This window comes from Cydia splendana, chromosome 8 (genome assembly GCF_910591565.1).
Source record: "Cydia splendana chromosome 8, ilCydSple1.2, whole genome shotgun sequence".
NCBI lineage: Eukaryota > Metazoa > Arthropoda > Insecta > Lepidoptera > Tortricidae > Cydia > Cydia splendana.
Genome location: NC_085967.1, coordinates 10236375 through 10253357, shown reverse-complemented (window position 1 = coordinate 10253357; position 16983 = coordinate 10236375). Strand labels below are relative to the sequence as shown.

Genomic DNA, 16983 nt, shown 5'->3' with positions numbered 1-16983 from the left:
CTCCAAGTTGGACTATCTCGGGTCTGTTGCACGCTAGTCTGGAACGCCGCTGTTGCCTGCTTTAGTCATTGTAAAATTTGCCCAAATTCAGCCTCACTTTGAAGTAGGTACATAGATTCCCCCGCACAAACTTACAATCAATTTTTAAAAGAGTCTGTATTAATGCAATGGACACAGAGCGACTTTGTTTAATAGAGTGATTAGAGTTAATAGGTTGTCTGTTCGCAGGTTCCACAGACCATGACGGCTGTGCACGGAGCTGGCCCCGCGCCGCCGCGGTTGAGGCGGTCGTGACGGTAACATGACTGACGTATCCACTGACATTACTGACCCGCGCCGGGACCCGGCCCGCGCAGCAGCCGGCCCGCATCGGTAAAGTGTTGATTATTCTAAAGTTACGTTGTACCGCCATTCTAAACTTACGTTTTGTATATGCGTCCCGTGAGTGCAATCTTGTTTTAATTGACTTTTTATTGTAATCCTAGTTATTGCCGAGTACAATTTTATTACTTTAATGGTATCGTTTTATGTTAAGTCGTATTCTAAGCGTACCTATACATTCTTTGAATTGACCTTCGCGAAAGGTTAGTGATACTGATTATTATGATGGAGATTATGTGCTTGAAGCTCGGTGTATGTGAGATTTTTTGAAATGTGAAACGTATCCATCATATGTAGATTTGTGATTTTTTTCTTATATAGCTATTAGCTCCGTAGTCATTAAGCTAGATTCGATTTAAATCATATTTATTTCACATATATTTTTATGGTCACAATAAATTTTAACTAATAATTTGAAAATTAGAGCTTTATTGAGGGCGTACATTTTAAATTTAACTTTGGTCGCGTGTCTTATTGTTGTTGAAAGCAATTTTAAAACTATGGCCATGAGATACTGCCACTAATTTAAACTGTTTTGTCGTGAAACGTTTGTAGTTCATTTAAAAAGGCAATGTGATATCGCCTGCGACGTAATCGCAGTTAGCTTGTTGCATTACACTGTTCAACACAAACGAACCTACATGTACCGTATACAAGACTTTGCGTAGGGATGTAGGTGTTATATTGGTATACTGGTGTCAATCAATAAATATAATCCAACTAACGTAGGTTTCAAAATTTGGATTCCACAATTGACTTAAACATTCGAGAGATTGAGAAGTGCTTCCAGATGCTGTGTAATGTAACAATAAACAAATTAGAACATAGATGCCAATAATAATGTAACTTCAAAAAGTATTTAGTTATTCTTTTTTTTATATTGATATCAAATTTCGAACTCGAGCATTCCTTTAATCGAAAATGTCGTAGCTAACCACCCAACATTTATTTCCATTTTTATGGATGGTTATATATGTAGCTTTGAACATTCGCTTAGTAACTACGACACAGCGACTGAACTTGGAGATCCTTCTCACTTGAGAATTTAAGGAATAAGTAGTAAATCGACGACATATTTTAGTACAGGGAAATGCACAGTGATTACAAAACGCACAGACAGCGTACTGTAAAAGTTCACGTTATCATAGCTAAGAAGAAACTCGTTCTAGGGGGCGCGAGGTAACAGATCTCTTATCATAGACAATTGGTAGCACAGGCAAATCGGCGGGAACAACTTGTTAAACATCTTGACGCTCTATCTTAGGACTAGCGTTGAACGAAGTATTGCGTAAAGGACTTAGTAAATTGATCGAATAAGCTCGTATAAAGTTGTAGATGTTAAATTAATATAAATGCGCCTTCTGACATTACATTATTATCGTTTTGTACTGTATCAACGGTACGTTGTAATTGAAGTACCTTTTCATTTCCTCGAGAACGTTTGTATCGTCTAATATTAATAGTATAGATAGAGAGCAATAATAATATCAGTTTTGTATATGGATATGTGAAAACTTTAAATCTTTAGTGTTCAGAACATGTTTTTAATTATTAGTATGTATAAACTCATGATTAGAGATGTATTAAAAATCATTTTATATCGCAATGTTTAGTAGCGGTGCCATTTTGTGACGTGTTTTATACTAAAGTCAAGCGTACCTACTTGTGAATATTAACAAAGTTAAGTAGACCACACGGTACGGCACCATCGTAAGACACAGTAAACGGACCTTTCGTCGACTTTATTACAAGGACTTATGGTCGACCAAGGGTTAATTACTGTGTTGATGTCAGTACTAGTGAGTACCCGGTCACGAGCTCTGCCGCGGCGCGCGCTGCGAGCCCGCACTGGGTCGGCTGCGTCGTGTGGCCGCGGCCACTCCTATTCTATACCGACCATAACATTGTCATTAACATAAATTTATGTATTACTACACAATCATTTAATTATAATTATCTCATGTTAAGCGACTTCGTAATCACAGTACTTTATGCAATATTATAATAGAGAGCTACAAGAGTTGTAAATGGTGGTTAACTTTGAGACCATTCCATTATAGTTACAATTGGAAGCCAAAATGACGACTTATTTTTCTAAAATGTTTTGTTAGATTTGCAAATAAAACGTTAAAATAAAATGTAGGCGTTAATCGATATTGTATTAATAAGAAGACATTCAGATTTCCAAAGATCTAAGGCTCAACTAAATTCTTTTAGCTAGCTTATGTATTGCCATTATAATTATGTATATATGTTATTGCGATATATCGTGCGACTGTTGATGTCTCAAGTGACTGTTGGGGAAGTGAGTATATATTTAGCTGTTATATCGAAGATACATCGCGTGCAATTCACGGGGTTGTTAAACGAAAATTATGATCAAGTCGTCTTTGTGCGTAGTTTAGTTAGGATTTACAAACGAAGGTAATGTACAGCGATGTCACTTCAATTTAGCCGCTTCAATAGAAACCTTTGCGTTCGAGTACCAATCACGATCATAGTTGATAATTAGAACCTTTACTTTGAGTAAAAATAGATACTTACCAAAATATTGTGATACAACTTTTTTAACTGTAGTTTTCGCTCGGTTTATTAAAACACTTTCTTTTCTTGGTATTATAGAGAGAATGTCAAAGCGAACATGGTCAATACACTAAATTGTGTATAAAGTACATATGAAAAAAGTTATGAATATTTATTTAGACACTTTACGTAGAATGTTCACGACTATCTCGACTCCCAGATATGTATCCGATTAGTGTAAGCACATTTGTTCAAGTATATTCTGGGCACTTGCCAAATTAATTTCCTAGATTATTGTTACAGTTTTATGACATTCTCTTACATGTTAACCTCGAAGGTGCTATATGTTAGCAATATGAGTGCGCACCAACCAATTGTCATGGCTAACGATAGTATTCCATAATGAGATTTATGTGTATAAATTTACATTTGACAAGGCGTTCTCGGCAACTGTGTTGTAGCTAGAGAATTTATTTTTATACTTAGTATACAGGGGTGTTTATGAAAAGCAAAACGTATAGTTTGCATTTTTGATGTCATACCTTATTCAAGTCTTTTATGCACGTGTTTATTCTTTTTTATAATAAATTTGTGGTAAACGTAAGAATATGTTAATCTTGTTACAAGAATTATGATACAATTGTATTATCAGCAACAAGTCATTTTGAATACAGATTGCAAAGTACCAATGAGAACATGTCTGTATATAATTTTAATTATGATGTAAATTACGGAATCTCTTATTTCCAACGGTATCGCGCGTCTCTTTTGTGCTACTACGATATATAAATTGCTACCATCAGTAATCAGTTTACTGTTGCTTTTATTTGAATATTGTGTAAATTATTAATGACATGTTGTAATAAGTATATTTTATAATAGCCATAATTACTTGTTTTATATAAGGTAAGTCTGTAAATACCATGATTATACATTAAGTTTTATACTCGATTGTGTTTTGTTTTATCTCCAAGCCCTACATTAAAATTTAGATACAGGAAGCTGCTGTCACATTTGACCTCCCTTGAATATAAATTTGTAGACTGGGAGGATCAAATATCTCTCCAAATGACTGTACAAAACCTCATTAAAAACAATGGCTCCAATGCATAAATTGGGCCCGGTAAGTTGGAATGAATTAACATTATCATCGCATTCAAAGGGCATTGTTTCGAGAAATGCTACGAAGGCTTTGACCCGTGAGGCTGTGGTAGCACTTTCGATGGCGCCTAAGTTATGGACGCGCGGCCGGGTCGAGACGAGAGAAAGTTAACTGTAGTCCGTGCCCGTTACCGGCTGCGTCCGCGTCCGCGCCAGTCCGCGCCGCGCTGCACCGACCCGTACACGCGCTCGCGCACCGCGCACGCCCGCTCCCGCGCAATGTTTACATTACACCCGACGATCCCGCGAAAAGATAACAGAAAGCGACAGTGCCAATAAGTGTGCCGTTAAACTGTGGACAGTGAATGAACCGCTCCTTTTTACGAAGGGTCGCGGTGTGAAAGTGCGGCGCCCGGACAAAGGATCGGGATGACGTTCTCTGGAAACATGAAGGAGAAGCCGCGATCCGCGAAAAACGCATGGGAGTCGGAGGTGAGATTCGATGGTTTCTATCATTGTCTTTGTCGCTAATTAATACAGGCACGCGTGATTCACAGTATTGTTATGAATACAATTGATAGATCTTTATATGCATGGGTATTTCAGTCATTAACGGTTGTTTAGTACCTTTTCTCTTTAGCATGTAGGCAGAGTAGGCTAAGTAGGAGAGCTTTTACTTTATGAGTACCTATTGCGAAAAGAGTGCATACAAATATTTATATTTAATCGAAACTAGTAGAAAAATGGATTCTGGGAGCAAAGATTTAAAGCCAGCCTTCGTAAGTTAACATTTGAAATTATTTATGTGCATCAAAAATAGTATGTACCTATTCCTATGTAGGTACCAAACAGGCACACCTACTACTTGGTGATATCCAGATAGTGGAATCACTTTTATTGCCAAATTGGAATAATGGTGTGGATAATGCGATAGGTACTCGTATATTTATTTGGTCACTTTGGCTTTCACTAACTATTATGATACAGAGTGTACCAACTAGAAATGCTGCCTATATAATCAGGCCTACGGTTGTATTTAGCTCTTAGTTGAGCAAATTATTTTTCCTTCATTTGTTTTAGTTGATATTAAAAATCAATGTATTCTACGAGTATGTATATAACATATATGATAATAAACTATAATAACGATGTCCTAATTGGCTTAATAATCTACTGTTCATTGTTAACTACCGTTTACTTGTATTGGACCTCCCTGTAGGTAGCTGTCAGTCTAGACATTTACAGCTTAGCCATATCTCTTGAGCAGCAACAAAGACTTTCCAGTGTGGTAAGCTTTACGAACTATTGCTTAGTTAATAGTAGGTTGTAATAATGGTCAGTGTCAGTACCAATCATCTCGCCGACAGGCTCAACCCTTTCCATGTACGTATTCCTGCAAAAAAGGTTCCCTTTCATTCCCACCACATGACCTCACTTAATGCAAGACTGGGGTTCATTACTTATTTAGATATTTACTCAGGCACAAATATATCGATACCACAATTATATTTTTAGCATACCATAATTTAGACGTTTTATGTTACTATGAGATCATAGAAGGTAGATCGTATAGAAGTGGTATAGTGGTGGTAGTGGTATGGTCCGTGAGGGACAAAACATACGCAAATGCGACACTGTGATTGGTTGAATTCATTTGTTGCCCACCATTATCCATACTAAAAAAAAGGTGGGGAACAAATAAAATGTGAGACTGTGACAAGGACAAACAATAATAACTCTTTCGCTGCTACTCGTACTGAAAGATACATAAGACTATCCCGTTCTGTCAGTTACCCCCAGCACTCATGCCAGATCCAGGTATATCCTAGATTCATGTATGAGATATAATAAAGCAGGAGTGGTCTAAATAAATGTAGGTAGGTACCTCTTTTGTCAGCCTATTTGAGTGTCCCACTACTGGGCAAAGGCCTTTCCCCGGGTTCTCCATAACTCCCGATTTTGTGCTTCTTCCGGCCAGTTGTAAAGGAAGGTTTTCATTGGACGAAAAGGAATGAGGAATCTAATTGTGTATTGTAGGTTGTAGGTATTCACTATTCTAAACCCATATTTTGATACTACAGTTTGTTATATGTATAGGAAAGCTTTTCGAAGTTATTCGGACAGAATTAGAATTACCGAGTAGGTAAGTAATATAAGCAGTTTAATGCTGACAAAGCTTAGAACCCTCGGCAGGTATCTAAATTTCCTAATTCCTATTTGCCTGTCGAAATTACTCGTGGGTGGGTGGATTTCAAAATCCTGCGAAAACTTATGGTTCGGTCTTTATAAAAAAAACTAGTAGGTTGTGCGAGTTGCAACTTTTTTATATGTTTTTAAGAACTATTATCTTCATGTTCCTTCAATTACCATCTCCAATAACTTAATAGTTTTTTTTATATAAAATGTTTTATGTGTCTAAAATCATCACCGTCTACCGGAAAAATCTGAACCTTATTGTTTGCAGTGAAAATTATAGCATACAGTCGCCATCAGATATATCGGAGCGGCCAAGGTGTTCACAATATCTGAACACGCGCTCTAACGCCCTGACAATAGAGGCGTGTTCCGATATTTGTGAGCACCTTGGCCGCTCCGATATATCTGATGGCGACTGTACCTATCGTACGATTGCGATTTTTCTTTTACTTATATCTTTTCCATGTTGTTGTTTAACACATGGGAAAATATGCAATAATTCCTTCACCGAGAAAGTACATTTAAAAATATTTAAAATTTTGTCACGAATATTCGTCAACACCGTCATGGTAATGTCAATTTGAGCTTATCTCCGTGTATGAACAACGAAATACCGCTAAAGGTCCTTGCCCTATTTTTCACTTTAATATAGAATGCCAAAAATGATTTCACTATAAAGTCACATCATTGAATCGTGAGAAATATTACGAACAAATTTGTAAAACGTAGTTTGTCACAACAGAGCATCATCACCGTTATGCTTTGGTTTAAAAAAGTTACAAATGATAGATTAGAAATAATTATTGAAATGAATGGCAAACTACATGAAGTTTATTGTGTAGCATAGACATTAACTACTATTATTCGTATTCTAGAAATAAAAACAAGAAACTTTCAAATCGTCAACACCATACCCATCATCACCGGGAAAAAATGACGACCGGTGATGATTTCATGTGTATGGTGATGACGGTTCTCAGAAACTTTTCTAGTTATTTTGCTATAATTCATTATTAAATTAAGCTGTATGTTTGAAAAACGTTCTCTATGTCTTCTAACACTATATAATGTCTACCTTATAAATGTAGAATAAATGTAGAAGAAGATATGACTATTTTTTTCACACTAGAGGATGGTTAGTTTTAAATAACATTTTGACTGAAGTAGGCAAAATTTAGGTCACTTAGAACTTAGAACATACAAATGTTTATTTTTTATTATCTAATAATGTAAATCGTGCAACTTAGAGTCTGTAATTGCATGTTAGTCGTGTTAAAACAAAGTATTTAAACAAGCAACATATATTAAGTTTTAAGCGACCATAGGCTACGGTACTGGCTCACTATCGTAATGGCCTTATGTTTTTTGATAATATTATATTAATTGATGTATATAATTACAGCAATTAATAATTATACCATTGGGTAGTCACCGGACCCAATACCTAACATTTTGTAACTTAAGACATGCATTACAAGTAGGGGGCTTGCAACTTATAAAACACTGATTATATATTAATGTTTAGCTATTAAACAATATATATATGGATTTAAATCATTATAGCTATTTTTAAAGTTAATTTATAAAACTACAAAAATACAAACTTATGCAATGAATCAAATTATCAAAAAAAAGTAATATATCATAAAAATTAAGCTCACTGGTAAGCCAGCAATTTTATAATATAATATAAATACCAAATTATGCAGTAGATAAAAGAAGATGCGGGTTTAAACTGATAATAAGAGTACAATATTGTTAATATGATTTAACATTGAAAAAACCCAAAAAATAATAGAATACATAAATTGCCTATTTCGGAATATAAATTATTTAAAATTATACAATAAAAATACTTGTTATATATTTATTTATATGAATAAAATGTATTTTTTATAATTTTCTAAAAATAATTTATGTAGCTAGTCTTATGTTCAAAAACATGTTATTTGTAATGTTTATTAAAGTTCTAAAGCCTTACAATTAAAAAAAGTTTTTGTTTTTTTAATACGTTTTTAATACATATATAAATTAGTTCCCAAATTGTCATTACCGTACATGCAGTGTCATTACCGTCTATAAAAGAGTCATTACCATACCATGATTGTCATCACCATCTTGCGTTTTTATTTTCCGAAAGCGATAACTTCCAATATAAGCCACGAATGATTGTATAAATACCATAAATATCCTCAATATACAACCCCCTATTACTTTACCCAGCTAGAATCGTGTTAAATTAAACATTAAAAAAAAATATTTTTTTGTATGGTGAAATTTTTGGTGATGAAATCCACCCGGGTAGTAGTTACCTAAAATATTTACTTGGGATACTTTTTATTACCTTACAGGTACGTAATTGTATCATCTATACCACCTATTTTTGCACCGCCTACAACTTACCTATCTGCTTTGCCTAAAGGTTGACTGGTAGAGAATGCCTTATGGCATTAAGTTCGCCTTTTGTACAGTGTGTTTTCTTATGTGCAATAAAGGATTAAATAAATAAATAAATACCTTCAGTTTGTGATACATATTTAGTTTTCCCAGTTTTCGTAATATTAGAATATGAGGTAAAATAAAATATTTACCGGCCCACTTAAGTACCTAATAGGTAACGTAACTTGGCATACCTACGCTTAGCAAACATGAGTTAATTCTGAATTAATTTAAAAATGCAAAACGCTCTCATGAGAATATTTACCTAACCGTGTCGAGGTATTTACTTAGCTAAGTATGTTATGCTGCCGCTCTAAGTGAGCTTCGTGCTTTTAACTACATGTTTGGAAGGTGGATAATTATACCCATAAGTTGTTGCGTGGAAGCATGTTTTCTGTCCTTAGAGTTTTTGCGTTTGCCTCTCACTGCCTCTCGATACAAGTCAATGCAATGCCGACACCCGGAATATGATATGCCGCGTGACAAGACTATAATGTATAAAATGGTAACAGTGTGTTATAGATCGGTTTCTGATCTTATCGAACAAGTTTTGAAGCAGGAAGTGTTTTAAAGCTTTAACCATGCAATACGTGCACAATACAGACTGAAGGATTTGAATTATATTCGTACTTTTTAGAAAAAGCCTAATGTCGGTCGGATATAATCATAAATGCGATCGTGCTATTGTTTATAATTGTAAATAAAACTAGTAGTTCGCCCCGAACTGAGAACTCGCGGTTTGCCAAAAAATACCAAACTCGACCATACTTTCTTGCAAATAAAATGACCAGAATTGCAAGATCCCTCACAAACAGCTTTTTGGTCTTCTAAGGTCTTCGAGCCTGCTCATAATTTAATGACTATAATATAATGCCCTCGACTACACGTTTACCCAATTTCATTTAAATTAGAACAAATTTACTTAAGTTATTGTGTATCAAACTATCTTCTGACAGTTCAGCTTAAAAACATCGAAATGCCGGGACGTGCCGCTAGCCAGCCGCGTGTTCAAAGTTGAATGTAAGAACTTTTCTTCGCTTCGCTCGCTCGTTCGAAAAGCAACCAACACAATGAAAAGCACGACACCGACTACACAATATTAGCCATGAGACTAAGTGCTTTGGGTAGGTGCATTGGGTGTGTACACAGATGACTGGTGGATGTGGCATAGGTACAGGCTCTATTATCAAGACATAAAAGTCCATGTTCAGATATTTTTGAACACCTTGGCCGCTCCGATATATGTGATAGCGACTGTACCTAAATGAATAACATGAATATATACCTACATCTATACATGTTTATTTCGCACTAACATAAATATCTGCCTCCGTTTTGACCTGTATTTACGTTAAAGAGAGCAGGCGGCTTAGCACGGTCGCGTTTTTATCCCTTGTCACCATGACTGTCACGTTCTAACAAGTATGTAAGTGCGAAAGGGACGCGCATAGTGATAGTCGATAAAAATGGAACCGTGCTGAGCCCGCAGAAAACAAAACAGGTTTCATTAAAATGGCAGGCACCTTATGTATTAATTAGGTACGTAACCGTATGTACCTATCTGTACGTGCCAGTAGGTTACACCTCCTACTAAAAATAAGTACCTACTTACCATGGTATAATAATATACTCCGCCTGGTACTCCATTCCCGTCTTTTCTAGGTCACCTAACTGACACGGGCCTACGTCATCATGCGACAGCGCTATATGATAATATGCGATAGCGCTATATATAGCGGCCATGTTGTTGTGACGTAGGCCCGTGTCACTCTGGGAATGGAAGACCATGTTTTATTAGACTATGCTACTTACCTAAGGTCATTATATGACACTGAGTATCTACGTACCCAATTTATTAACTAATGAACATACGTAGGCAGATATACAACACATTTACTTACGAGTAGGAGTTTGAGTAGGAATAAGCTACCGGCGTCATGTACCTACTTATAAACTTAACAAAAGTTTAGTAGAAGGTTTCAAGAACATCTTTAACTATCGAAATTCGAAACCTACGCTTTTAGTAACTAATTGTCTATGACTAACTTACAGGGTCTGCATTACTTGTAAGTTGTAACATACATAATATTTAGCAATAAAGATGTTTGAGAATACGGCATTGCGTTTTCGTCCGCCTATAGTCTGTATCTTTAGGTATTTAAATAGAAGTAGGTAAACAAACAATTTGTAAATTTTAGGGTAGTTATTACATTTGTTGGTTAACCGACCAATTACAATACTTAATAAACCGCCTGGATCAGTCACTAAACGACCTGACTTTAACCTACATTATTTTATCGTGTAATGTTTTCATCTACCCTCAACTGGTTTAAGGAGTAATTTGAGGGTAGATTTTGTTTACTTTTATTTAAATACCTAAAGATACAGAGTATAGCCATAGAAAACTGATGTATAGAGTTACCACTCTTTCTTTACTTATATTACTCTATGGCCTAGAATATCGACTACCGTAGGCTCAAAGGGCTTAACGGACAAAACACGATTTTTCAGGAGAGCCAAAAAACAGTTTTGTTTTGAGAAAAAAAATCATAACTTTTTTGTTTGTATGAATAAACTGATGCCTGTATGTGGCTTATTCTTAACTTTTTGAGCTCTTTTAAACTGATGGCTTGAACTTTTAATACAATTCTTATTTACGAAAATAGCATGTCCATTACGCCAAAAAACACGCCTGTTTTTAAGAAGGGCGTCCTATACGCCTCTTTTTTTATGGTTTATATTATGAGAAAAAGGGCGTAATGTACAAAAAATTAAACTGTTTTAGCACCATTTGGCGTAAATCCAACAATTTCGTTGCAATATTGGCAACTTGCATTTAAGAAACACTGTACTTCTAAGTACTATAATTTACTACTTATTTATTTTTCAAAAACTTATAGAGATGTATTCACTATTTAGTTTTTCCCCATTTTTAATATTTTGGATACTTAAACGTGGAAAAGGTCGTTTTTTAGCCAAAAATCCAATTTTTTTTTTATTTGTTTATATTATTTCAACAGAATCACTGCTGTCCTGCCATCTATATCTATTTATGTAAATCAAAACAATTTATAACAATTACTTTTACTATAGAAAGTAAGTATGTATGCGTTATTTCTGTTTGTACCTAATCTTAATTTGATCATAAATTTTACTTTTATATACTATAATACTATTAGGTACAATAGTAGTTTTGACATTTCGTATGTTTGTTTAGTAGGTAAAACTAAATGAATATGAGATTGTTTATGACATAACATCAGAGTAGGTATCAAAAAATGCATATAGCCAGGCTTACCTACTTCTATGGATTTAAATCGAAACGTTATAGACAATAACTTTCATAAGGTTAATCCTATAAATTAGGGAAAAACAGTATTAATAATCTAAATCATAATCTATTAATATCTAAATCAAAATAACAAATGGCCCAGTCACATACAAAACTAAAAGTTATCAGTCTAACCTTAATTAATCGCCATAATTATTATTTGAATATTGGTAGTCATATTAACTCACATTTATAGACGGGTCTAACGCGAAATGTATTCAATCACCTTTATTTACCGACGTTTCGACCCAGGTTTCACTGGTCGTGGTCGCGGCTAACTGATGTCCCAGCAAAATGTCAAAACAGAGATTTGTGCAACTACCCGACGAAAAGTGTATGGCGTCTATAAATGTGAGTTAATATGTGTTCAACGCGGAAGTTTTAAATATTATATAGGTAGTTATGATTTATTATTTTCATAAAACTGGTGAAAAAAGTACCCACTAATTCAGTTTAAATTGTCAAATTTTAGTAACCCTATAAATAAAGCATTAATTAGCACATGAGCAGGTAATGCAAGTACCTACTTAATAAAAAAATTGACAAGGAAAGTACTAGGTCATCCCACTTGAACACAAAAAAGCAACAATTACAAACTAGAAATTGTACATAGTATGTTGACGTATCTCTAACATTGAATTCTCTAACAATCGTATAAATATCCACTAGTTGTGGGCGTAACGTACATTTAGCACTCAAATATCTACTGCATATAGGCGTAATGGACAAAAAAATTGCACAGATTTAATAAAATTTCCGATGCAAAAGGGCGTATCGTACACAAAGTTGGGAGTCACGCCAAAATGTCTCACAACATTTTTTTGAATTGGCAGATACGGCAAAATGCGTTGGAAAATTGTGTTCAAGCATTGATTTTTCATAGGGCTTAATGGACATTTTTTTCAAGTTATCGAGACGTTAAAAAATATACCATTCGATAGAGAAAAAAATACTGAGTATAACTGCATTCATAACTCATTTTCGCCATTTTGTCCCTTACGCCCTTTGAGCCTACGGTAGTCGATATGGCTTTCTTAACCCAGATTAAAATGAATCGATATTTTTTACGTTTTCGGTGAATTGTTAAATCAGCTGTGTGCGCGAAGTGTGTCAGTGGACGACGTTAACGGAGAGGCTGCGATCCGGGTCAGCGCTCTTCCGACTCGCTCGGACCTCGGACGCCATTCCTCTAATTAAATCACCAGTAACATCTTTCACGCACGATCATATTCGTAAACAAATAATAGGTGTTCATATACATTTTGTACGGTTATTAATATACCTAATTACTTTCTACAACATGGGTGCGTGGGAAACTCGATAATAGTTATGGTTTTCATTATTTTTAATCTTATAGCATAGCAGATAATTTATCACTATATATGATTATGACGAAGTAACAAAATACATATGCAGTTCGTAGGTACTTATTCATTATAATACTGTCTACTCTACTGTTTCTTAATTAGGTTTACCTAAAGTAATCTTACTTAATCGTTAACAATAATTGAAAGCCTCTTCATGCGATGACACTTGGTCATAAAGTTCATTCTACGCAGCCATACAGGGCCATCGTAGCTTAATTACTCCCAAGGGAGTGATGCGTATTGCTAACCTATTTTTACTTATTAACCCCCGACGCAAAAACAGGGGTGTTATATGTTCCACGCCAATGTCTGTCTGTCTGTCTGTGGCACCGTATGGAACAACTTCGATGCGGTTTTTTTACGTGTAAACGAGCGGTGGTTTTAATATTTTTAAGTACTTACTACGTACTTAAATACTAATTTCAATTGTCTAATACTTCGAAAGTGGTGCAATAGTGCAGAAAAGAGGAAACGAATTACCTATTCGCACGTGTATCGTACAACGTTTTACAGTACATATATATGGCCCTTTAAACTTTTGACATCGCACGAAAAGTGCTATTTTACGCACTAGTGCGGGAAAATAGGACCATATGTACTGTAAAAGTATTTATCTATACCTACTATGTATTATAACCAAATTAATTAACATGTATTTATTCTTAAATAGTAATAGTTTTTTTTACATTTCTCAACATCTTGCAATTAAATTTGTAATCACTAAACAATTTCCAGCAAGGTGAACGCTTAAAGTTCACGACATGAAAGCAAGTCTTTTAAAGTCACGACTCTACCTAAAATTGTAAAGTTGGACTTTGCTTAGAAGTTCTAAGAAATGTTTATAAGGTAAACTATACTAATTTAGCACAATGATTGACCATTGGCCTATTCAAACTTATTTTAAGGTAGTAAATAGGAACCTTCGAAAATAGGAACCTACTTTAAAGAGCCCGTCATTGGGAATTAGTTTACTCTACTTCATACATTTATGGTTTCCAATCAAAAATCTGCCTACGAAAAAATTGCAAAATACTAGATCAAGAAGTTATAAATCTACCTTCAATCTAAGAGTTTCATATTTAGGTACCTATACTGTAAGGTACCTATTATAGTTTATTTACTATTGCAATAACTTTTACTCTAGACTAGATGTCGGTATTATACTTAAATTTAGTGAATGTCTTACGAATGGGTACCTAAGTAGGTAGAACATACCTACAACAAAAACTAAATTCGTGTCGACATGCAGCTCAAACAACTTAATACGCGTACTATTCTGTTCTAATCTAACTGTCACTTTGTTTGATTTTGAAATAGTCACGACAGTTACCGCAATAGCACGATTCGGTTACATGTGGTTACATTACCTACAAATCAATCGATCCGTTTCGCTCGTCGCCTATGTTCAATAAATATACAATATTATAAATACTTATTCATATTATACGTGTCTAAAATGTAGCTTAGTAGTATTGTTCTTAGTACCTTACTCACGATTTCAACAGAAGTATTCCGAAGTAATTCCCATGGAAAGCTCAGTAATCTAGCTGTTGGTAGCATGGTAAGTATTAAGTAGGTAGAATATCGCACGATTTAAATGGTAGGCAAATTGTCGTGATTCAAAGAGAAATCTACGATTCTGCACCAGCAGATTCTCGCTGGTTCATCTAGGGTGCGGTTGAGTCACAGTATATATTTTACAAACAAAAAGTATTTAAAAATGTGCTTGTTCAGTATAGATAGTTAGATACAGAATGTGAAAGGTACTTAGGTCCTTTATTAGAAAGCAAATTACAGATCGCTGGCCCAATATTACAGGGTTCTATGTTTCACTTTTATCAAACTGAAATTTGAACATTGTCATAGTGACATTAAGACGAATTTTGAAAATGTAACGTAGCATCACCCTGTAATATTGGGCCAGCGAGATGTTGAGATAAAAAAAAAAACACTGCGTCGAAGTTTTGTCAAGAAACTTCCGCCAGTTTGTCTAGAACTTAAAGCTAATTAATAGCTTATACCAAAGTTGATTTAGAATCTGTAAGTACCTACGTGAACCTGAACTTTTAGATTTGATTTTAGATTAGCTACTTTGTTTGACATAACTCTAATACGATTATACTTTTAATGACACAGCTATTAAATACCTACAGATTATTATTAGTCATACTTAACCCAGCAATGTAATGTAGACAACACTTAATAGAAACGCATTGGATGCGATGGTATCGTGCATTAAGCCTGATAGTTCGATGCAGTAATCAGTAATCGCTGTATTACCGGTTGACGAATTACCTATCGACTTTCACGGGCGCCTTACTTCCAGTTTTAATTGACGGGTTCTTGCTTTCTTTGTCGGCAGCTCGATCACTGTCCATTTGAGTCACTTTCCGTAATTGTATTGTTAGTAAGTTATAACTTTTACTCATAAACTTTTATTTAAAATTAACAATCACCAAAAATGCAGTAATTTGCATTCCCTGAACGATTACGCTTATTGTCCATGTTTCAATGCTTTGAAACTTTCGAGAAAAGTGGGTAGGTGCATAATTATTTTCTCTATTGCCTGATACCTTGGGCATTACACAAATGAGCGGGCACAGCAGCGGTGATTGCTTCCAAATTGGTAGGTTTAGATCGAAAGTGATGTCGACCGCATTGTTAGTGCTTGAGATCATGATAAAACTAGCTGGAGGTGTGAACAGTGCCGAGCCTTTGTTGCGCTCACAGATAACTTATCCACTAGATGGAGCATGAAATACGACTTTTACAGCTCATAATTTAAAGTACCATCAGCAGTAAAAGTGCATGGCGAATTTATCAATGAATTCATTCATAATTTCGGCATGCAATTTCGCAGCTCACTTCACGTGAGCTCACTACGTGCGCAATTGCGCATGCGTAAATAAGTATTAAGTATTTATTTAAACTTTATTGCACAAAAATACAACTTAGGAATGTACATACAATATATTTTCACCACACCAGCTCGGAAAGGCACTTCAAAAACTGATAGCAAAGTTCCATTTTATTCACATATGTGAGGCAAAGTAATCAAATGCAAATTTTGAGTTGTTGTCTTATGTTTCCTGGTAGAATTGACTTTTAAATGATGATTTTGGATGATACATATTTAATAACATTCATTTGGATTTGATTTGGTTTGATATTTTACATTTAATATTTGCTTCGGGTTGGTGTGGTGAAAAATTTTGTGTTTAAAGTTTTTGTTTAACCCTCGTGCTTTGAAACCCTCGCAACGCTCAAGATTCCATTTATCGAACCACTCGCTACGCTCGTGGTTCAATTTTTGAATTTTTCGCTTGCTCGGGTATCAATATTAGCACGAGCGGTTAAACAACAACTTTGCCCCCAAGTTAACAAAACGTTAACAAATAACAAAACGTTAGCTGTTGTAATATGAATGTGAGCGATGGAATCGAGTGGTGCGGCTTGCGGCCTAGTACGTATACTGTAAGTGTCAGTGGGGACTTGGAGTTTTCCTGATATTGTATGCTTTGTAACGAATCGTAATGCACAGACTAATGGTAGGTGGTGTATGGTCGCGCTGCTCGGGCGCAGCGCCGAACGTGCCGGGATGTAGGTCGCGACAAGTGCACGCCGCTGCATTCGCAAACGCCTCTG

At 35.2% G+C, this 16983-nt stretch overlaps 2 protein-coding genes across 9 annotated transcripts in view; both read left to right on the top strand.

Annotated features, from left to right (window-relative positions):
* The window catches only part of LOC134792827 (phosphatase and actin regulator 4), a 91805-nt gene extending 87952 nt beyond the window's left edge, over positions 1–3853 (top strand). For all 8 annotated transcript variants that reach the window (XM_063764219.1, XM_063764221.1, XM_063764220.1 and 5 more), the window contains one exon: positions 229–3853. In XM_063764219.1, the coding sequence (XP_063620289.1) occupies positions 229–244 (16 nt within the window). In that variant the 3' untranslated portion in view covers positions 245–3853. The remainder of the gene's footprint in view (positions 1–228) is intronic.
* Positions 3854–4073: 220 nt separating this feature from the next.
* Positions 4074–16983, top strand: part of LOC134792824 (atrial natriuretic peptide-converting enzyme) — a 59484-nt gene continuing 46574 nt past the window's right edge. The window contains exon 1 of the mRNA XM_063764215.1: positions 4074–4497. Within this exon, the coding sequence (XP_063620285.1) occupies positions 4435–4497 (63 nt within the window). The 5' untranslated portion in view covers positions 4074–4434. The remainder of the gene's footprint in view (positions 4498–16983) is intronic.